The sequence below is a fragment of the Mus caroli genome, unplaced genomic scaffold (assembly GCF_978045245.1).
Source record: "Mus caroli unplaced genomic scaffold, Mus_caroli_1 scaffold_4, whole genome shotgun sequence".
Lineage (NCBI taxonomy): Eukaryota > Metazoa > Chordata > Mammalia > Rodentia > Muridae > Mus > Mus caroli.
In genome coordinates, this window is record NW_028227259.1 from 96,004,164 (window position 1) to 96,028,058 (window position 23,895).

Consider the following 23,895-nt stretch of genomic DNA (forward strand, 5'->3'; position numbering starts at 1 on the left):
GTCAAATGAGGCCTGGGGACTGGAGGCAAGTCTGCAGAGTGTGGCATGGCACTTCTCATTGGGGGTGGAGGACCCCTCCCCCCAGTCCTAAATCTTCTTACTCTTCTGGATTAGGAGGTACATTCCCCAAGCCAGCCTGACAAGCCTGAGCTCCTTAACCCAGAAACAAGAGAGTGCTGACCCCACAGAGACCAGCTGCAGGGCGCCAGATGCTCCAGCTGTTCTACAAGAGTCACAAAGGGTGCTTCCTTCAGCCCACACGGAGGCTCCTTCTGTTTGCAAAACTTGATTGAGAGATCATGTCTTTTCAAGGGACAGAATCCCCTCAGAGTGTATACCCAGTTCCCTTTCCTACATCCAGTAGGAAATATAAATAATAAACTATATGTAAAAGCAGAAGCTCACAGTTTCAGGGTAAGCAGGCAGAACACAACACTCAATGCCTTGCAGATTTTTTATTCTCCCTGACAGCGTATTGTAGTGAGAATTTTGTAATTCCGGTTTCTTTTTAAAACACAGCAATATTATATGGATAAGTTTTTGTTTTCACCCTAGATGTCGGTGTTTTTTTTGTTTTTTGTTTTGTTTTGTTTTGTCTAGACTCCGCCCCACAGTTACCTGGCAACAGCCAGGTGTGCCTGGCTCACTATAAAAGGGGCTGCTTGACCCCTCTTTTCTCTCTTGCTCTCCTGCTCTTGCTCCCTCTCCTTACCCCATCTCTCCCCATTCCCCTCCCCCCTCTCTCTCCATGTGTTCATGGCTGGCCTATACTCCTCTATTCTCTCTTTCTCTTTCTCTCTCTCTCTCTGCCTTTCCCTGTCCTGCACAGGAGCGCCCTGCCCCCACACCTGACGACACCTCCACCAAACACATTCCTCCTCTCCTTATCTTTTTATAAAACACAACACCAGATGTTAGGATACAGGGCTGCTTTGTAGCAGACGACTATGATTTGCCTCATGCCCTAGCAGAGGCAGATTTTCTGTAACTGTGTGATGTTTGGAATTCTGGGGACTTTTTAGAGGATATATAAATTCGAGAGCCTGGAAAGGTGGGTTGTTAGTTGACTGCTTGGTTGTGGCTTGTTAAGTAGAAACAACAAGAAGAAATTAGATATCCTGACAGCAGCAAAGGTCAAACTTGCCCCAAGGGACTTGACACCCGTAATCAGCAGGAAGTAGTCTAGTGATAACATCACCCCTTCCCCCTCTATCCTTTTCTCTCTCCTATCTAGTCTTTAGAGGGTTGAATGGTGGAAGAAAAAAGAACCCACAAAGTAGCCAAAGTGCAGCTAGCATTTTTTTTGACGTTTTATTAACAAACGATGACAGGATATTATTTGGTGTCATATACTTTTCAAAAGTAGTAAGAAAGTAGTTTTATTTTTAATAAGGCCCACATTAAAAAATACATTAGAAGTTTACAAAAAATTAGTTTCTACTAAATGGGAACACAAAATCAAAAGTCAGAGTTCATATCTTCAAGAAAATTTTACTCAAATTAGAGGTCTCGGCTCTTCAGAGAAAACTCTCATTCATCTATCTATCTATTTATCTATCTATCTATCTATCTATCGGCGCAAACCCTGCCACTAAGCCTCACCCAGCCTTAGGAGAAACCTGGGTTTGTCCACATGACAGCCATCTTGTCCTGTCCCTTCTTCAGTGGACAAGCAGGAGTGTGAACATAGAATCACAGGACACTTGTGACTAGTTGGGTGCAGCCTGACCTCTGAGACAGTTATGCGAGTTGTTCAAGCCAAGGTGGGCTGTTAGTGAAGCTCAAGGGGACCAGGAAGTCAGGAGGATCAAGACAGGAGGCTGTGCTCCTCTTCCTCCAGATGTGTGTGCGGAGAGATCTCCTCCTCCACAGGCAGAAACGCTCTGTAGGGAGGGAGCCTGCGTTGCTCAGGAAACGGGACAGTCCTTCCAGTCTTAGACTTCTAATGCAGCTTTTTGACAATACATCACCTGGTAGGGAAGTAAACGCACACACGCTTCAATTCAAACAGGAATGATTTTTACATCCCCGTGATAAAAGACTGGCCTAACCATCAGGCCAGGCTTAACAATTCAGACACTTGAGCAGAAGAGCCCTGACAACTGGTGCTGTCCAGAGGTGGCGTTCAGGGACACAGGAAAGAGATGCTGTCTCCTTAGTCTTTCCCTTCCCCGTGGGCTCCCTGGTGCCTTCAGGCAAATTCTATAGGGGTCCTTTGCCTTCAGGATCTGCCTTCTGATGCTCAAAGACACTGGGCCTCACGGTTGCTCTGGAGACACAACAGTCTTCCTAAATATTTGCCCCTCCCTCTGTCTATGAGCAGGTGACAGCTGGCCTTGGGAGCAGGGTTTGTTAAGGGGCGCTGGGCAGAGACGCTGAGAGAGTTCAGTGTCATATAAACTCTTTAAAATAAAATACCTCCTGACTGGGCATCATATGCTAAATGCTTGTCAGAATACACAATGTACTTTTAAGTCTTAAGGAGGTCACCACTGTCTGTGAGAAGCATTTGCCACCCCACCCAAGCAGTGACAAACTGTCAAATTCTTCACAGCACGGGCACACTCATTCACTTGCTCACCTTCAGCTCGGGTTTCTGATCATGGTCAGGTACTTGTCGGGCTCGGCAGCGCTCATCACTGTAGTATAAATTGTGTAGCTGAAATCACAAGACAAATTCTTATATATGAGTCACATTTGCTAATATGATGCTCTCCCGAATCTCCTGGGATGCAGGACAAGGTTGCAGGGTAAGGATGCAGGGTAAGAATGCAAAGAGGCAGAATGTTTAAAACATAAACCAAGAGGTCTAACTGGTTTGTCTTCCTATTTTGAAACACCATTGAAAGCCAAATCAGACTTCTAGATTCTGATTCCTCAAAGTTCACGCTATGGTAGTGAGTGGCAGTCAGCCCATTTGTGGAACTACCCCTAGCAGGACCGATGCCTGTTCTTTGCTTGATAGGGGTCCCTCCCAACTTCTTGCACAGCCGCCCTTCAAAGCAAACCAAGCTTCCTGTGGCCTTCCCTTTAGAAGAGTATGTGAGTAAAATCTCCAGGCCAGAGAAGCCCTAGCTCACACACTGCCACAGTCAAGACCACAGACTAAAAGAGGGAGGAATAATAATTACTAATATCAACAATAATATAAAAACAATATTTCTTAAAACCTTTATTATTGTTTTGTTTTTGAGACAGGGTTTCTCTGTGTAGCCCTGGCTGTCCTGGAACTCACTCTGTAGACCAGGCTGGCCTCGAACTCATAGAGATCCACCTGCTTGTGCCTCCCAAGATGTGGGCTACCACCACCTGACTAACAATAGTTCTAAAAACCAAAAGAATAGATACATGAAAAGAGAAATATGGCAGTGAGCTGTCAGCAGGAGGGGAGGAGAGAGGAGGAGGAAGAGGAAGAGGAGGAGGAAGAGGAGGAGGAGGAGGGGGAGGGGCATGAGAGTGGGGAGCAGAAACTAAGGTGACAAACACTTAGTCCTAACAGGGACTCATGAAGACAGTCCCTGTGCAGATTGAGGGGCAAACATGCCACTGCCCACCTCCCCCCACTATCCAGGTCACCCCATCCTCTTGGCTTTGGTTAGTTTGCTTGAATTCCTCCTCTGATTGTGATAGGTTTACCTGCCCCTCCCCCTCCTCAAACTAGAACATCTGTCCCCTTTGCTTTGCTCACTATTGGCCCCCTCCAGGATATCTCTCTGGGCCCCGACCCCTATCCCCACCCCTACTTCCCCATAACCACCCCCTCCCCCAAGCCAGGAGGTTGTGTGTGAGGTTGTAACAAGGTAACTGAAAAGTAGTCTAAAGCCCTGCAGCCCGCTTTGGACCACTGCTCTCTACTGCTCCCCTCTGCGCACAGGCACGTTCATCTGTCAGGGAGTGCCCATCTAGAAACTGGCGCTTACCTAAGCTATCAACACGCTTCAAGGTTTAACCCTGCAGAACCAGAATGGGGACAGTGAGCAGCCAGACCATGTCCTCACCAGGAGGAGCTCCTCTGGATATCCATTCTTCCTCTATGCAGCCTGCAGTCCCTAGAGGAGCAGCTCTGACTCACAGCGCCCTTTACTGTCGCCCTTCCCAGTGTGCTGACTGAACCTCCTCTCTCTGCTTTCCCCAGGCCATCCATGTCTCTTTAACTGGCATGTAGGACAGGTGGCTGGGCTAGCTTTTGGAGGCTGATATTGCCAGGGCCTTTGGTCTGAACCTCGGGCTTCCTGGCCACAGTAACATTTTTCCTGGTGAAAGGTGAAGCTGACCGTGTAACTTACTTGTTATAAACAGGATACAGGGATAAAACCTGCATAGGAAGAAATCAGAGTATGAAAATATTAAAAGGTAGAAGAGACACACACAGAGGACGTCTAAGAATATAACCAGTGGCGCTGGGAGATGCTCAGTGGGTAAAGGAGCTTGTTCCCAAGTCTGCCAGGCCTGAGGGTCGGAGTTCAACCCCTGGAACCCACATGGTAGGAAGAGAAAACCAACTCCCACAAAGTGTTCTTTGTCCTCTTTGTGTATGGTGTGACATGAACACCATGCACACACACCCACACCCACATACACACCCACAAACACACACACACACCATGTACACCACACACACATACCACACCCACCACACACACACACATGCACACCACACATACACCACACACCACACACACACTACATATATGCCACACACACCACATACACACACACCCTATATACACACACACCATGCACAACACACACACATACCATACACACCACACACACACATCACATACACCACACACACACACACACACACACACCACACCACACACACACACACACACACACACCACACCACACACATACACACACCACAGACACACCACATATGCACATACACCACACATACACCACACACCACACACATACACACACCACAGACACACACCACACCACAGACACACCACATATGCACATACACCACACATACACCACACACCACACACATACACACACCACAGACACACACCACACCACAGACACACCACATATGCACATACACCACACATACATCACACACCACATACATACACACACCACAGACACACACCACACACATACACACACCACAGACACACCACATATGCACATACATCACACACCACATACATACACACACCACAGACACACACCACACACATACACACACCACAGACACACCACATATGCACATACACCACACATACACCACACACCACAGACACACACCACACACACGCACACACACACAGACACACTTTTTATATACAAAAAGAGAATATAACCACTTAACACTTCAGTGTGTCTCAGGATAATTCAGCCCTTGTCCTTTCCTTTTAAAACAATGAACATATTAAAACTATGCTTATTTCTTTCAATATGAAGACAAACAGGTGAAGGCAGATACCCTAACGTACATAGAGCCAAATTCAGAAAACATCACGTGGCTTTTTACAATGTTTTCAGTAGCATAGAACTTTTGCTGCAACGTTTTCCCTAATCTCAGAGGAAGTTTCCACCCAGGTAAGGTAAGCATTGGAAGAGCTACCTACCTGGAAGAGGGTCTCCAGACTGAGGTGAGCTTGCCCTGTGCCATTTAGGGCTTTGATGGCTGGTGTTCTACAAAAAAATGGGCAACAGTCATCAGGTGCTTTTGGAAACCCAGAGTCTCATCAGAGGTCATTTTGCGAGGCCCAGCACGAGGCCCAGATTCTCCTAAGCTTCCTCCCTGTGTCTGCCGGGTCCCACTGCAGCGGTGTCCGTTCCATTGGGCGCCTTCAACCTGATGCTCAAGATAGTTGGGGCAGCTGCTGCAGAAATCAACTATTGCCAAACGTGCGGGGCAGCAGAGATTAGTGAAGTAGACTTACTTTCTGTAACCTGATGACTCATAGGTTTCTACATTAGAAAGGGTGATGCAAGCCCTTGTATTAGCAGGCTAGTTGGCTAATTGGTTTATGGAAAATGACTTCCTTCCAAATAAAGCCTTACAACAGTAGCCCACTAGTTAGCCCTCCGTTGCACTTAGCTGAGCAAAGGCCCCAGTGGCCCCACAGAGTCCACGATAGGATCCAGTGCTCCTTGACCCTGGAGCCAGGGCTAACCTCATCCCTCCAGCCAATACTAACTACTAAGAGATCCTCCCCACTGCTCCTCCACACTCCGTCCAGGCCCTGGGGAGAGGGCACCTGGAGTTCTCTCCTTTCTCTGTTCTAGGAAGGGGACAGTCTCCTGACCATGAGAAACATTAGAAGTCTATGTGTAGGGCTTGCTATCATGCCTCTGATCCTTGGACCAGGCAGGCTGAGGCAAGAGGATTACTCCCAATTTGAGGCTAGCCTAGGCTTTAAAGTGAGTTCCACACTAGCAGAATAAGGACCTGTCTCAATGAAACAGAACAAAAAAACAAAAGAATCTACCTTCGGTCATCCCTCTTGGGTGCAGGCTTCCAATGGTCATAATTTGTCTCAACTCGGAACCACCTGCAGTAGAGGACATTAACTTGTCTTACCCAGCGACATTTAGGAGAATTATTCACTATAAACATAACTCCTACTTCAGCCAATACAGATTAGATAAAGAGACTGTCATTCTACTCACTCTCCATTCAGAGGGTCAAGAGGCCAAATGTCTGCCGGGCCACCTCTGTCCCTGGTGATGACTACTCCCTCCTTGGGCAATGTACCCCCAACAATGTAATAAACATCAGCAATGAGGGGAGTCTTGGCCAGAGTGTAGACAGCTGCTTCAAAGCTTTCTGACTCACTCAGGGTCTAAACAAAAGAAGACAAACCAGTATTGACAACCTCATCCGAGGGAAAGGCCCATATTGCAGGACAAACACATTCCAAAGCAAAGCCTCTTTATGCTAAGCCATGGCTGTAACCTGCAACTCCTCTGGCTTTATCCTGTTGTCATGGGGACTCCCAAGGGAAGAACAAAACAACAGTGACTAACTCCTCAGCCTTGGCTGAGGAATTTCCAACAGCAGCAGGGATTTCTCTAGGACAGCTTGTCAGCCAGTCCTCCGCTGGCCTTGGTAGGAGATAGACCACATTGGTTCTCCCCATAGCCACTGTTTGAACACTGCTCTGTTCTAGGCGATGTGCTGGAGGGGAGCCAGGATCTCATTCTCGCTCTCAAGAAACTTTCCAATAACACAAAGATGTCACCAGGCAACCATTGGCACGGTGAAGTAATGAAGGAAGCCACAGCAGGGAACCCATCTGGAGCGCAAGAGCTCGAGGACCAAGAGACCAGCAGTCGCACTGTGAGAGCGGCTGCAGGCTGTGGAGTGGTTGTGGGACTGAGTTCCAGGCCAATGGCTTGGAACTGTGGCACTGTGACCCTAGAATGAGGAGACAGACTAAGTCTGTGAAGACATGCGAGCGGCGAAGATGTCACTTTACAACTCCCCACTCCCATTTGGGCTCCTTCACTAAACTGAACTGCCAAGAACACCCTGCGGCACCCCATCCACCTTTACAACCACTCCTGGTCACTTTCTGAGAGGAAGAAATTTTATAGTCACCATCCTATTAAGACACAGGAATAAGAAAGGGACCAGATGACAGGACAATTCAGAAGCCAGGGTCTCCAAAGGCCCTCTCACATGGCACAGAAGCCACAAGACCCTGACAAGGCCTTGCGAGTTCCCCAGCCTGGTAACTATTGCTGGAAGGATGAGATATTTTTATTATTCTATTTACATTTATTTCGTGTGTCTTCTCTCTGTCTCCATTCACCCCCTTCCTTATCCCTTTATTCTTCCTTTAAAGCAGCAGGGTGCCTCTTACAGATCAGAGCTGAGCTGTGTACAAATCACACTGGATTCTTGTCTCTATCGCAATAGTACAGAGCTGGTGAAAACCTGCCTGCCCTTGTTACCGCTAAGCAGTATCCAGCTTTATCACTGATGTTCACTAGGGAAACACAGATGCATCTGAAAACACGACAATGCTTCTTCTTAGGGGACAGGGATCATGTGAAGGAGGTGAAGCTGTGCAGCGTGGTCACTCCGTTTAGACGAGTTTGGGTCCGGGTGGAGTCTGCACTATAAGCTACTCACTTTGCGGATAAGCCAGCTGATGGGGGAGTGTCCCAGAGAAAGCGCCGCAATCATATTCTCCCACCACCAGCCTTTATCTGCGTGCATAAAGAAGCATCAGTCAGCCCGTGGTTCAAACACCATCCAAATTAAAAATAATCTTAACTAATAACATTTGTTATGACATTTATTTATATACTTATTTTTACTGTGTATTTAGGGGTGGGTGCACACTTGCCACAGCTTGTACGTGGGTGTGAGAGTCAATTTTCTTCTTCCACTATGTGGGTCTCAGGAATCGAATTCAGATCCTCAGACTTGGCTGCACCTGCCTTTACCTGCTGAGTCAGCTAGCTGGCCCCATTCACAAAATGTGTTTTCTTTCCAATATCATAAGCTAACGTGAAAGAAATTCTAGCTAATGAAGAGTGATTTTACTAGTACCCAGCTTTTGAGGGCCTGAATTTCTTCATTAAAATTTATATATTTACTTGGTGGTGGCAAGGGAGAGAGGTGTTATATGCACGTGCCTATGTGCCACAGTCTGTGTGGAGGTAAAAGGCAAATTGAGGAAGGTTGCTCTCTCTCCTTCTGTCTGGGTCCCAAGGATTCAAATCATTAGGCTCGACAAGAAGTGCCTTTGCTGGCTGAGCCATCTTGGTGGCCCAAAGTCTGAGGGTGAACCAATCATAAAAACATCATAGACACAGTGAAAGTATATATTCACAGGATGACTATAGATATATCTTCTAATAAACAAAAACGAGCAGATATTCACTGATTTTTCTTTTTCCTCTTTCTTTCTTTTTATTTATTTATTTATTTTTTGAGATAGGATCTGCCTATGTAGCCAAGGTAGACGTCTAATGGGATATTCTTCTGCCTCAGTCTCCAGGTACTGGCACAGATGTGTGCCACCATGCTCAGCAGTTTCCCTCGGGTTTTGAAAACAGAATCTTTTATGCCTGATACAATAGTAATTGTGCTGGATAAAATCACTCTAATAATAATTATCTCAGGCAAGATTAAATTTTATTCCTTTCAAGGGAAGCTGCCCAGCAGAGATTAGGAAGAATGTAGCGAACTTGTCCTTCTGCACAGTCTATAGTTTTTGGTTGTGAGCCTAGCTCATCCCTCCAGCCCTTTCTGACATATCTTTAGCAAGTTTAAATATGGTGGCTTTTCATCAAATTGGTGTGTTACAGACTAACCCAGTTACTTTAAATTGTTCCAATAGTCACTTTAATAAACATTTTAACTCACAAGACGGTGAAATCAAAGCCTGTCATTTAAATAAATATATACATTTATAGACATCACACTTAACACACACACACACACACACCTCCTAGCCTTGTCATGCTGTAGTCTGGATATGCTAGCTGAGACTTGCAGAGACTGGCTGAAACTCAGATTCATTCATGACTGATGTTTGAAAAAAATGTTGAATGAATACACAGAAATAAAAAACTGAATACTATGGATGAGAGGGGGGTAAGGGTATGGGGAGAAGGAGGGGGAGAGGGAGGAGGAGGAGAAGGAGGAGGAAGAGGAGGAAGAGGAGAAGGAGAAGGAGGAGAAGAAAAAGAGGAGAAAGAGGAAGAGGAAGAAGAAGAAGGAAGAGGAGGAGGAGGAGGATAAACCTATCTAAATGAGTCAGTAACAGCATGATGCTCATCAGGGGTCATCAGATGAGGAATGTCATGTGAATGTTCTTTGTTCTCCTTAGCACCCTAGGGACATCAGTTGCAAGAGGTCGCCTCTCCCTGGGCTTTCCACATGTTGCCTTGAGGTTTGGGCAATGACATGGAGTTGTTAGCAAACAGAACAACTCTACTAACTGGCTCAGGACCCAGGAGATCAGCCTGAGAAACGCCTCCTGCACCCATCAGCTACCACTTCATTTTGTAGCCTCAGTTTCCAGCCCTGTGTCCTGCATGGCCTCTAGGATCAGCTTGCCTGCTTCAGTGAGAAAATGTTTGCGCATCCGCATGTTAAATCCAAAAGGCTCACAAATGTTGCTTGTGGAGAAGAAAATGGATCTCTGGATGAATTCGATAGCTCTCCTGTGTTCTTCTGACTCTATCTTAACCCAACCCAGTCCAATCTCTACCGAGAAGCCAAAATAAGGGTCAAAAACATAAACCAGGCCTAGGCATGGTGGTGTGTCTGCAATCCAGCATTCAGGAGGCTGATACAGGGGGATCCTAGTGTGTGTGTGTGTGTGTGTGTGTGTGTGTGTGTGAGAGAGAGAGAGAGAGAGAGAGAGAGAGAGAGAGAGAGAGAGAGAGAGACAGAGACAGAGACAGAGAGACAGAGACAGAGACAGAGAGACAGAGAGACAGAGACAGAGGCAGAGAGACACAGAGAGACAGAGACAGAGAAAGAGAGAGAGAGAGGAAGGAAGGAGAGGAGGAAGGGGAAAAACACACAAAGACAGACACACAAAGGGAGGAGGGGAAGGGAAAGACACACACACCACACGGGGAGGGGGGACAGAGAGAGAGAGAGAGAGCTGTTCTCTCTTCAGCCTAAAACTCTCCTATGCCTCTGTTCTGCCTAAAAACCCCAATGCTCATTAGGTTCTGTCTCTTCTATATCTCTGTCCTCCCTGTCATAATGCAAACTGTCCCATTTCTGTGATGTACCAACAGTGACACCTGCGGTCTTTGTGGTGGCTTTCAGACCACCTAGATGATCTCTTCTGGCCTCTGCAGACCCAGACTGGGATCACAAGGGTCAGGGAAGGCCTATTCCCCCCACACACACCCCCCATGCCTCCGTGCCATGCATCAGCTCTTCCTTCACCCCTGTGGTTCTAATCAGCACCCGAGATCACCTTCAGCACTCACAGGCTACTTCCTGTCTCTCCTCAGAGAGTGGAAGTCCCTGGTGCTGGAAGGTTCCTTCCGAAGATTCTGTTGGCTTTGCCAGGGAAGGAATCACCAGAAAACCTCAACAGGGATTCCATTTAAAATGTTCAAGAGTTTGTTTTAATTACCTCGTTCATCACCAGAAATTGTAAACTTGTGTGGACTTTGGCCTGTCCACAGTCCTACATAGCCAACAAAAGTGGTCCCAGTGAATGCAATCTGGAATTGGAAAAAAAAAAAAAGGCATTACTTTACCATCCAACAAAATATATGCTGAAATCACTTAATTTTCCTACACTCTGCTGCAGTTTTTGTTAGTTAGTTGTTAGTTGTTGAGACAGGGTTTTACTATGTAGGCTGGGTGGCCTGGAACTTGCTATGTAGGCAAAGCTGGCCTCAAACTCACAGAGATCTGCTTACCTCTGCCTCTTCTGAGTGCTGGGATTAAACTGTATGCCACCATACCTAGCCTCCTGGATTTTTTTTTTTTTAAAGAAGTTTGAACATAATAGAATGAAACTCTATAACAAAATTCTAGAACAAAAGTTCTGAGCCAACTTGGGGGAAGTGTTCTTGAGGGAACTTGGGGGAAATAGACAGAATTCAGCAAATAAAATAGATGGGTATCTATCTATGTATCTATCTATGTATGTGTCTGTCTGTCTGTCAGCCTGTCTATCCCTCTATCTAGGTTTTTTTGAGACAGAGTTTTCCTGTGTAGCTCTGGCTGTCCTGGAACTAATTCTGTAGATCAGGCTGGCCTTAAACTCAGAGATGGACCTGCCTATGCCTCCTAAGTGCTGGGATTAAAGGTGTCCACCCCCAAATCTGGCTTTCCAAACTGCTTTTTAATAAATGTGCTTGGCGAAACAAGAAGTAACAGCGGTGCCTGTGACTTTATCAGAGGACCTTGCTGGTCCTTGCACACCAGTGATGGCGGATACAGACAGATGACGATGATACCATCCAGTGTCTCTGCACAGGAGTCATGGTAGTAACCAGACTCGCTGCTCAATCAGATTACTAAAAATTTTAAGATAACTGATTGTTTCTAACCCTTTGCTTACTGTGTGTCTGTGAAACATTTTTCACCCAAAAGATTTCCATACTGAAAGTAGCAAATGGGGTCTGACTGGAAACTTGCTTTGAGTTCATGACAAGAGACAAATACTCTACATGCGAGCTCTGTGGGGGAACAAGTGGACCGGCTCACCAATAACATCCACTTTACAGTATAAGTGCTTTAAAAGCCATCCTATGGTCTGGAGAGATGACTCAGTGGTTAAGAGCACTGACTGTTCTTCCAGAGGTCCTGAGTTCAATTCCCAGCAACCACATGGTGGCTCACAACCATCTGTAATGGGATCTGATGCCCTCTTCTGGTGTGTCTGAAGATGGCTACAATAGACTCATATGCTGGGCAGTGGTGGCACATGCCTTTAATTCCAGCACTTGGGAGGCAGAGGCAGGCGGATTTCTGAGTTCGAGGCCAGCCTGGTCTACAGAGTGAGTTCCAGGACAGTCAGAGCTACACAGAGAAACCCTGTCTCGAAAAAAATACCAAAAAAACAAACAAACAAACAAACAAAAAACCCAAATAGACTCATATACATAAAATCAACAAATTAATTTATTAACTAATCATGTAATTTTTTTTTAAAGCTGTAAACCAAGTCACAAGCCAAAGTGGCTGAAAGATACCTCGTGCAACAATCTTCAAAACCAGGCTTTGTTTATTCAAGGAAGAATTTAGAAGGCTGCACAGTTTGTATTGTTTATAAAAGCTAAGTAATATTTCTTGTTTGTTTGTTTTCAAGACAGGGTTTCTCTGTGTAGCAGCCCTGGCTGGAACTCACTCAGTAGACCAGGCTGGCCTCAAACTCACAGAGATCCATCTGCCTCTGCCTCTGCCTCCCAAGTGCTGGAATTAAGACATACACCACCACTGCCCAGCTTGGCTAATTAACATTTTTACATTCTGAGAAATTAAATAAACCTAGACTAATGTTATTTTTATTTTTAAAACAGTATTAAAGTTAGATGTGGTGATGTATGCCTTTAATCCCAACACTCCACACCTAGGAGGCAGAGGAAGGCAGATCTCTGTGAGTTTGAGGCCAATCTTGTCTACATAGTGAATTTCAGGACAGCCAGGGCTACACAAAGAAACCCTGTATTTTCTCACTAACAAAACAAAACCAAACTTGTGTGTGTGGTTTGTCTTTCTTTTTTATTATTATTTATTATTATTATATCTAAGTACACTGTAGCTGTCTTCAGATGCACCAGAAGAGGGCGTCAGATCTCATTATGGATGGTTGTGAGCCACCATGTGGTTGCTGGGATTTGAACTCAGGACCTTCGGAAAAGCAGTCGGTGCTCTTAACCAGTGAGCTATCTCTCCACCCCAAAACCAAACTTAATATTAAACTAACAACCTTGCTTGCAGGGTAATTCAGATTCACTCTACTTGGCTATGAAATAACTTAGGGTGATAGAGCTGTGTGGAAGAAGGCATCGGTTTTCTAAATGACCTTTCCCCTAGAGTGCCTCCTTGAAGACCCCCATCTCCATTCCCAGGGGTGCAATGGGAGCGCATTGACCCTGCGATTGAAACAGGAGAGACGGTTCTGTGTTTAAAAGCATACACTGCTCTTGCAAAGGACCAGAGTTCAGGTCCCACAAAAATTCTACAATAAGCCGGGTGTAGTGGTGCATGCCTTTAATCCCAGCACTCGGGAGGCAGAGGCAGGCGGATTTCTGAGTTCGAGGCCAGCCTGGTCTACGAAGTGAGTGCCAGGACAGCCAGGGCTACACAGAGAAACCCTGTCTCAAAAAACAAAAACAAAAAAAATTCTACAATAGAGTTACAAAAAAACAACAACAACAAAAACCATCACCACCACCACCAAAAACTGCACAAAGCTCTTTTAGGGGCTGGAGATGGAGAGATGAGATGGCTCAGTGGTTAAGAGCATTTGCTGCTCTTCCAGAGGACATGAGTTCAGTTCCATCCTCACATGGTGGCTCATGGTTGCTTTCAACTCCAGTTCCATGGGATCTACTTCCCTTTTCTGGCCCCTGAGGGCACAGGTCATTCACATGATACGCCCTCAGTCCTGAGGGGACACACCCTCACTCCCCAGGAGGCAGGAGCAAGGTTAGGAAACCAAACCACATTTTGCTTGCAATCGTTGTTCAGAGAACTGTAAGGTGTCTTCCTGTGCAGTTCTGCATTTTATTCCTATGTAAATGTACTTCCCAAACAGCAATCCCAAGGCGGTTAACATAAGCCTTTATCCCATGATGCTTATAATCCAACTATGACTGAACAACGGCCCCTGGGAAAACCCTATCAGGGTGCTGAAGGCTGAGGTCTGGTCCACCTTACATAGCTCCACTCCGATGGGGTTTTGGGCACGTGAGTCTGGTAGGCCTGGAGTGTTCTTGCTTGGCCATCTCTCCAGCCCTGTACAATCTGCTCTGAATTTAGCAAAAACATTTTCTTACTTAAGAGTCCTCTGGACAAAAATAACACGCAGGCGTAAGCTGCATGGATTTGGGGACAGTCGCCTAAGCACCATAAACAATGCCACTACACAGACTCTTCCCGTGGACTCTCCAGCATAAGCAGGAACTGATGAAGCAACAACCACCAATAAATACTTCAGGGTGACTACATTTAGTTCTTGGACTCTAAGATGATTTCCTCATTATAGATCACACAAAAGCACAAAGTGGGAAACTAACATAATCGCTCCATCCTTTCGTAATGATATTTTAGCAGATTTTCTCTAAGAATTGATTAGGTAGTCTGCAGAGAAGACAGCAGGTCCTGGGTTTGGTTTTCAGAACCTACTTAAGTCAGCTCACAACCACTGTTACCCCAGTTCCAGGGGACCCCCTTCTGGCTTCTCCAGACTCTTGTATGCACATGGTTTCACACATTTACACATTAAAATAAAAAAATAAATAAACAAATAAGTATTTTTTAAAAGAACTGATTTATGGATTTTCCATAAATCCAACCACCACTGTTGCTGCTTACAACTGTTCTTTTGAAGTGAACAAAAAATTGTCGATGTCAAAGTAAGTGAACAAAACTGAGAAAAGAGAAACGTTCATTAAATATTTATTTCTGCATTGCTTAAATCTTTTCTGGGAGAAAAGTTTTTCTCCATGAAGCAAACATTAATGTCTCTGAGCTGGAGCCTGCGGAACAGGATTGAGTAATTCTCTCTCTCTCTCTCTCTCTCTCTTTTTTTTTTTTTTTTTTTTGAGACAGGGTTTCTCTGTGTAGCCCTGGCTGTCCTGTAACTCACTTTGTAGACCAGGCTGGCCTCGAACTCAGAAATCCACCTGCCTCTGCCTCCCGAGTGCTGGGATTAAAGGTGTGCGCCACCACGCCCGGCAGGATTGAGTAATTGTCAATGGAAATGGTAGAGCTGGGCAAACCCAGGACTACCCCACCTTAAAGCTGGGTGTCCCTCGCCACCGTGAACCCCTCCCTGTTCCAGAAGCCGCCTGAACAATGAGGGCAGAGGAAGGTGCAGATTGCAGATTACACACAACCTTTGCAAGACTGATCATGGCCCCCAAATAATATGCCTAAAGGAAACTGGCTTCTTTAAGCCCACGCCCCTCAAGACAAGGACTGATCCTTCTTCCTATGGCCATAGTTGACATACACCTCTCCCGTTTTTTTTCCACAGGAAGTTGATGATTTTAGGATTATTTTTAATCAAGGGAAGGAGGGCTTGCATGTGCCACCGTGCATGTATGGACGTCAGAGGACAATTTCAATTTCAAGTTTCGCACCTTGCCGTCCATGCTCCTTAAGGTAGGATCTCTTATTCACCACTGTCTATGCCAGGCTAGCTGGCCTCTCTCGGAACACAAGCAATGGAATCACAGTCACCTGCTACCAAGTCCAGCTTTGCATGGTTTTGAGGATCCAAACTCGGGTCCTCACACATGCACAGCAAATACTTCACCCACTGAGCTGTTTGGCTCTTTCAGGGAGAAGCACCTAAGTTAGCAGGCTTCGAAAAGGGCTCCTATTCCAAATGAGACGCACTGCCGATTTCTGCATCTCGTTCACAAGGCTCTTCCTGCCCCTGACCTCTACATGTTGTGCGCATGGCTGTTCTGCCCCTGATCGCTGCATGTTGTGTGCATGGCTGTTCCTGCCCAATGAGCTGAGCATGTTGTGCGCATGGCTGTTCCTATCCCTGAGCTTTGCATGTTGTGCGCATGGGTGTTCCTGCTCCTGATCTCTGTATCTCGCTCGCATGGTTGTACCTGCCCATTCTTTATAAACTGCACGTCCGCTGTCAGCTTTCGTAAGACTTTTCCAAAAGGATAGTCCAGGTTCCGGCCGTGGTAAATACGGCCTTGGGAGTCTTGGGCCACAATACTGGTGCAGAATCTGAGAAAAGGAAAAGACCAACATGGGTGAAGGCAACAAAAACAAAGACAGTGAGATTTCTGTCTTTAAAACAAACCCTCAAAGCATCAGATTCTCTTGCTTATCGCTGGCATAAATGCTATAACGTACTCTTGTACAAGAATATGGAACTACAGTTGGACTCAACACATCTAGACCCTGTCATTGGCCCACAGGATACTGATATAGATATATCAAATGAGAGTTTCATCTTCCCCCATGTCCCCTGTGTATGTAGGGCACAGCTAGACCTCTGAATTCTGTTCTTTACTCGGCTTGCTGGTATTTTACCTATTAACACGTTATTATATAACCCAATTCGCTAGCCCAAGCTAACCCGTCCCCACTATGCATTGCTAAAGCAAACACACACACACACACACACACACACACACACATACACACTCACACACACGTAAAAATACTAATTAAAATAATTAAAAGGAACTCCAGGCTGGGCATAGGGACAGAAATCTTTAAACCCAGAACTTGGGAAGCAGAGACAGGTAGATTTCTGTGAATTTGGGGCCAGCCTGGTCTACATAGAAAATTTCCAGGCCAGACAGGGCTATCCTGTCACAAAATCAATCAATCTTTTTTTTTAAAAAAAAGATTTATTTATTTAATGTATATGAGCACACTGTAGCTATACAGATGGTTGTGGGCCTTCATGTAGTTGTTGGGAATTGAATTTTAGGACTTCTGCTCACACCGGTCAGCTCCATTCCGGCCCGAAGACTTTTTTATTATTATACATAAGTACACTGTAGGTGTCTTCAAATGTGCCAGAAGAGGACATCAAGTTTCATTACGGGTGGTTGTGAGCCACTGGTTGTGGTTGCTGGGATTTGAACTCAGGACCTTCGGAAGAGCAATCAGTGCTCTTACCCGCTGAGCCATCTCGCCAGCCCCATCAATCAATCTTTTAAACCAACTTTTCTGTATTACTGATTTTCTGTAATGATTCAAGATTACTTTTAAAAAATTATTTTTTAAAAATTTAATTTAATTTTTAAATGAATTTTACTTTTATATAGGAAAAACCAATTATTACCTCGCTGGTTTGGCTAAAGAAGAAAGCTTGGTGAGCTTCAACTCTTAAAGTTTCTGATCTTGACCTGGAAGACTCGCATACGGTTGGGGACCCAGGTGAACTGGTGAATGGTTAACATTAGTAGAAGTTTTCTCCAAGTTGATTATTTTCTAAATGGTGGCAAGGTGACCACCATTGCCACATCATTTTGCGGCATGCCCTGGAATTCACCATCCAGACTAGACTTGGCTCAGACTTTTCCTGCATCTGACTCCCAAGTGCCAGGATCATGCACCACCATTCCTGGCGTGCAAATCATTCAATGTGATCTTTCCTGCAGGAGCGCAAGGGACAAGGGCATGCATGCCTCTGCTATGGGAGAGGTTCACTGGGCATGGGGAGAGTTGTGGTGAGCAGCCTTGGAACTCACCAGCTATGGGACAGCCAGCAAGGTCCCCTCAGAGGTTTGGTTTCCACAGCACAGCACAGCACAACACAGCACAGCACAGCACAGCACAGCACAGCACAGCACAGCACAGCACAGCACAGACAATCCCACCCTCCCCACAGGGCTGTGCTCCTAGGCAGCCTGCCACCAGGAAGACTCAGTAGTGCACAGTTAGCACCCACACACACCCAGCCTTCAGGAGTGAGAACAGAGCATTTCCTACCTGAACCTGAGGGTGCTTTAAAAAGAAAATTAGGCAATTTAGGAAACACCTTAATCCGGGATAAGACATTAGAATAATTTTACTGGAATATCTACTTTAATCTGCTTGCATTATAGACTCAATGAGAGATGCTCTCGGAGTTTTTCATTGAGTAAGCCATAAAAGAGGATACAGTTGGAGGTGGGGGGGGGCAGGGTGGTAAGGTTAACTGAGTCCCATTTGAGCACCTGAGTTTAGCAGAGGCTCCTTCCCCAGGGAAAGGCAGTTAAAATGCTTCTTAGGAACTGTGTTCCTCTGGTGCTGGGAAGTTGCCATAGAAACTGTTATCCCAAGGACATCCCCTCCTTCATCTTTTTAAAAAAAAATCTTTAAAATTAATTAAATCATTAATTTTCGAGAGAGACAGAGATAGAGAAACAGGGTTTCTCTGTGTAACAACACTGCCTGTCCTGGAACTTGCTTTGTAAACCAGACTGGCCTCGAACTCATAGAGTTCTAGTGCCTGCATCTGCCTCCAGAATGCTGGAATTGAAGGCATATGCCACACACACCTCCACATTGCTCCTCCTTGTCCTTAAGGTAGCCAGAAGCTACAAGCAGCTACTGGATGTCCATGCAGGGTGTAGCACTTCGTAGTCTAAGCACTGCAGAGGCTGAGGCAGCAGGACCAACAGCAGGAGGCCAGTCTCAGTCACACAGGGCGACCGGGACTCAGAGAACCAACAAACAAAGCAATCAACCATCTGAAAGGCAGAAACCTAGGCGGTCTTCTCCTCACCCCAGGACCTGTTGCAGAATCCACCACAAACATTTACAGACCCTCCTGCACTCTGCCTAGGATGTGGGTGTAGGATGCGCAGAGTCCTCTGTGACCTTGGCCCTGCAAAAGCAGACTCCTAAAGAGCAGTGTGAATCAGCACCGAGAGGTCGCAGTGAGGATCATACCAAGGGCTAAGGAGAGCCTCTATAAGCGGAAGGTGAGCCAAATCAAGGTCATAGCAGGAGGGTGTGTGCGAAGAATATAGTTCCCAAAACTTATTGGGCAGTGCATTCTGAGCATGGTTTTTAGGGGAGTGGGTGGGTAGATTCTCACCTTCTTGTAACGTGGGTGGATGCTGGAGGACAATGGGATCTTCCTCAACTGATTTTCTATCTTATTGATATTTGTGTGGGAGAGGGGAGTGTGCATGTGTCACAGTGTGCTTTTGGAGGTCAGAGGACAAGCAGTGGGGATCAATTCTCTCCTTCCATGACGACATGTTTCAGAGAGTGAACTCAGGAGCTCACACTGAATAAGCTCTCTTAACTCACCAAGCTTTCTCTGCGGCCCTCCACTTTCCTTTTTGGAGAGGTTCTCCTATTGAACTTGAAGCAGCAAGTTCCCACAATCCTCCTCTCTTCTCCCACCCCAACGATTGGGTTACAGGCACATGCGGCATACCCAGCCAGGGCTCTGAATTCAGGTCCACTCTGGCTACAGCAGGGACTCTTATTATCTACATAGCCTTCTCCCCAGCTCTTGAGTAGCTTTTACAAGGTCGCCTCACAAACCACTCAGACACCATTCTCAGTCAAACAGGGCTTGTGTATTGAACACACACCCCAAGACTGGTCTATCAGGGATGCAGTCTTAACTCAGGAGGAGCTGAACTGCAACCACCAGCCAGAATCCTATATAGCTTTTAAGCCTGAAATCTACAAACATCTGTGTTAAGTTATTCCACCAATCAGGATTTAGATGGGGAATTCCCATAGGAACACATCCTACATTTTATATCCAGTTCTCACTGGTTGGGATGTTCAACAGTGGTGGAGAACTTGCCTTGCCTTCATGTCTTAACCCATCTACAAGGATGTACACATCTCTTTCTGTCCAATAGAATGTCAATTATATTTTAAAAATCGTAGCATTTTCTACATCCAGCCAATTGGGGTGAATGATAGTAACCCTAGGAATCAACCAACCACATCTAGCCTTCCTACATATCCCAGGGAGGTCTTAGGAACTTAAGCTTTATTCTATCCCTACTCAAAATGCAAGTCTTATTCTAAATAGCGTCTTATATTGGTGCAAGCATCTCTTTTATGTAGGGGTCCATCTCAGGAGCAGTTTATAAAGGCAAGAAACCGTACATTTAAAAAAAAAAAAAGCTCATACACAGGTGGAGGAAGTGCTGCTGGGTGGTTGGTTCGGGTCCAAGCTTACATCAGCTAACTATACAAAGCAGTTCTAATTGCCTTCTATTGTGAATGGTTTCCAAGAACACCAAGGCACAGAACATAACAGAATATTGCAACTAGCTCAGGCCTCAGAGTTTCCTAGTAACAAGCTCTTGAGAAAGTTTCTTTATATCATTAGTAGCAGTGCAAACCGGCTGGCCAGACAGGTGACAGTTCCTAGGCCTTAACAGTTTGGAAAGTGGGATGTCATCTAGATCCCTGACAAGATAAAAGTAAGCTTTGGGTAGAGCGGATGCTTCCCTCTGGAAGTCCACCAGACACATGCTGCTCTGATTTCCCTAGGGAGTCAGAAACCTAAGGTGACATGTAAACTTCAGTCGTTATCTCATCTTAACCAAGCGAACATATCTCCTTCATTCATTATGGGTGTCAGGAGTCCCCAGTAGGTGGCAATTAGTTGACTTTAATCCATCTAGCACGGGGCACTTACGCGGAAGCCTCGTAGGCCAGGTTGACCAAGATACCGTCAGCCAGGCTGAGGTTGAGCGAGTCACAGATGCCGCGGATCTCGTCGGTGAAGGGCTGAGGCAGGAAGCTCTCCACCTTCGACACAATTTCTCCGACCATCCCGAGTACCCACTGGGGAACCCTGTCGCTAGAAACGAAAAAGTACGAAGTTTGTTTCTCATCTCAGAGCATGGACAGTGCACGTATGCGTGGACGAGGCGGGAGGAAAGTTGGGAATCTAGACTATTTTCAGAGCTGAAGCGCTGCGCTGTGCTGCTCCATTCCCGGTGTTCAAACCGGCGGGAATAAAGTGGGCATGGTAGTGCAGGGCTGTAATCCCAGGTACTCAGGAGGCTGAGGCAGGAGGATTGTAAGGGCAGCTTATGTTTCACAGCGAGATTCTCTTTTTTTTTTTTCTCACATCATAACATTTATATTCATTATTTGGGAATTTCATACAATGCAACCTTTCCAATGCACACGTTTCCAGTTCCTCTCGGGTCCACCCTCCCACCTTTGCCTTACCCCTCAAAAAAAAAAAAACAACAAACAAACAAACAAACAAAACAACAACAAAAACAAACTACCAAATCCAATTTATGTCGTCTATACTCATTGGAGTATAGTCAAACTCCCAGAGAGACTTTCGAAATGAAAAGTATAAGGGCTGAGATACACCCAATGGTAGTGCAATCACCACATTGCCTCCAGTGCCAACCTCCATGTAAGGCCACCAGGCTGGTCCACGATGCGGACTTTCCTGGACTGCATGCCCTACTCTGCAGCTTAGCATACTGGGTGACACCTTGCGCGTTACCCTGACCCGGAAAATGTATGGTAAACGCGCGCGCCGCCGGAGACTCTGAACTTGAGAGCCGAACCCGCCTTGCTGGGTCAGCCACCCGCTGGGCGCTGCGCAGAGCAGTGGGGAGGGCGGCGGTGCAGCGGTTCAGCGGTGAGAGGACAGCGGTGCTGCACCGAGGGAAGAGCAGAACTTGGAGGAGGAACTACAAGTTCACCAGACCAGTCCCGCGCTCACCCAATGACCTGCGCCACCGCCGTGCGCACGAAGTCTGGGTCGTAGTGCTGCAGCATCGGCAGCCAGCGCTCCTCCGGGGCCGCGTCCAGACTGACGTTGAAGAGAGGCGGAGTCCCGGGGACGACAGCAGACAGCCAGGGACCCGACAGCGACAGTAGCAGCAACAGAGCCAGGGCCAGGTGTGCCCCATGGCACGCGGCCCTGGTGGCTAGGGTCCCCATAGCTCCGTCTGCTGAGGCCACCACCGGGCCAATGAGTCTTTACTGTCCTGGGGAGGCGGAGTGGGAGGTCTGGGGCGGTGCTAGCACTGAAGGCGGGGCCTGCGCTCCACCGGGTCAGGAACCCAAGCACTGACACCGCCTCCTGCCCCAGCGGGATTAAGCCTGCTTCTCACTCACAGCCTCTGCATCAGCTTCTGCTTCTAGGTTCCAGCCCTGCTTGAATTCCTGTCCTGACTTTCTCGGATGATGGATTATGATCTGGAAGTGTAAGCCAAAGAAACTTTTTCCTCCCCAACTTGCTTTATGGTCATGGTGTTTTGTCGCAGCGATAGAAACCCTGACTAAGACAACTGACTACTGAGTCGAGCTGAATTGGATTTCTTCTTCCCTGAGACAGAATGTTTCAAAGCTGGCTGTAGCATTTGCAGAGACCCCCACATGGCTCTAAACAACAGAAAATCTAACTGCCTTTTATTTTCTTTTTAGCAGAAAAATAATAAATTACTAATGATTGAATAAAAAATAAAATATTTGAAAAAAATGGGAAATTCATTTATGGGGAATTTAATGCTGGGTCTTGGGCGGGGGGGGGGGGGGGGAGAACCCACTTGGAAAAGTATCTGCTGCACAAACATGAGGACCTGAGATTGGATCCAGCACCCGTGTGAGAAGCCAGACCTGAGATCTCAGTGCCAGGGAGGCATAGACCGAAGGACCCCAGGACTAGTCCGCCCCAGTGGCCTCTTGCTGGGATGGAGCTAAACTGCACATTCAGCTCACCCAAGTCAAGTGAGCAGCATGTTCAGCGAGAGAGCAACGCTGCCTCAGGAAAAAATCCCTGCCTGCAGTGGAAAGTAACAAAGACCCCCGATGTCAGCCTCTAGCCTCCATTTGCACACACACACATGTGCACCGCCACACAACACACACACACACAAGCTAATGCTGAGTTATAGTCAGCAAAAGCACAAACTGATACTCTTTATGCCAAATTTTAAGATACTAAATAATACTGTGCTGAAGACACACACATGAGCACACACACACACACACACACACACACACACACACACACACACCTGAGATTAGCAGCACTTGAGGGAGGGGTCATGGTGAGTGCTTCAGTTCCACTTTTTGGTTCTCTTCTTATACTGAACTTCCTCTCTGTATGCAGTACATAGCCCAGGCTGACCCCACCCTCCTGCTCCTCCCGCTTGAGCCCTGGGTACTGGGATGACAGGTGTGAGCCATAAAGCCAGCCTCTCATGCTTTCACTTATAAAACAAAAACAACAAAAAAGCCAGGATATTAACATTGGATTGGTAAATGTTTCCTTGTGCTCTATATATTTGTATGTTAAAAAGTCATGATTATAAAGTGTTTTTATTGGGCTGGAGAGATGGGTCAGTGGTTAAGAGCACTGACTGCTCTTCCAGAGGTCCTGAGTTCAAATCCCAGCAATCACATGGTGGCTCACAACCATCTGTAATGGGATCCAATGCCCTCTTCTGGAGTGTCTGCTACAGGGTACTCATATACATTAAATAAACAAATCTTTCAAATGTTTTTACCTTAAAAAAAAAAAAAAGGTGCAAGCACCCCTGAAACAGGAAGCTGTATTTTTACTCCCTTAGTGATTCCTTTAAACTTTCACTCTTGCAGCCCTTCCTGGAATGGCAGTTCCCATTTTGCCTTTCTGTTTTACAACTTGGCCCAATTTCCTTTTAAGGCCTCTTTGATGCTGATTTGGGACTAGCAGGCCCGTTCCAGCTGCCTCTGGCTGAGACGGAACTAGAGCTGTTCCTGGTTCTGCAAAGGATGCTTTCTATATAAATGCTTAACAT

General features: G+C 46.3%; 1 protein-coding gene across 1 annotated transcript; it reads right to left on the reverse strand.

Moving 5' to 3' along the window:
- Positions 1–1,292: 1,292 nt before the first annotated feature.
- On the reverse strand, positions 1,293–22,110 carry Naaa (N-acylethanolamine acid amidase). Its single transcript, XM_021163253.3, has 11 exons — positions 21,831–22,110; positions 20,775–20,939; positions 16,255–16,381; positions 11,082–11,172; positions 8,102–8,178; positions 6,634–6,806; positions 6,453–6,515; positions 5,586–5,652; positions 4,287–4,315; positions 2,582–2,659; positions 1,293–1,970 (listed from the first exon to the last, which is right to left on the reverse strand). The coding sequence occupies exons 1-10, from the start codon at positions 22,049–22,051 to the stop codon at positions 2,584–2,586; spliced, it is 1,089 nt and encodes a 362-aa protein (XP_021018912.1). The 5' UTR covers positions 22,052–22,110; the 3' UTR covers positions 1,293–1,970; positions 2,582–2,583.
- Positions 22,111–23,895: the final 1,785 nt, after the last annotated feature.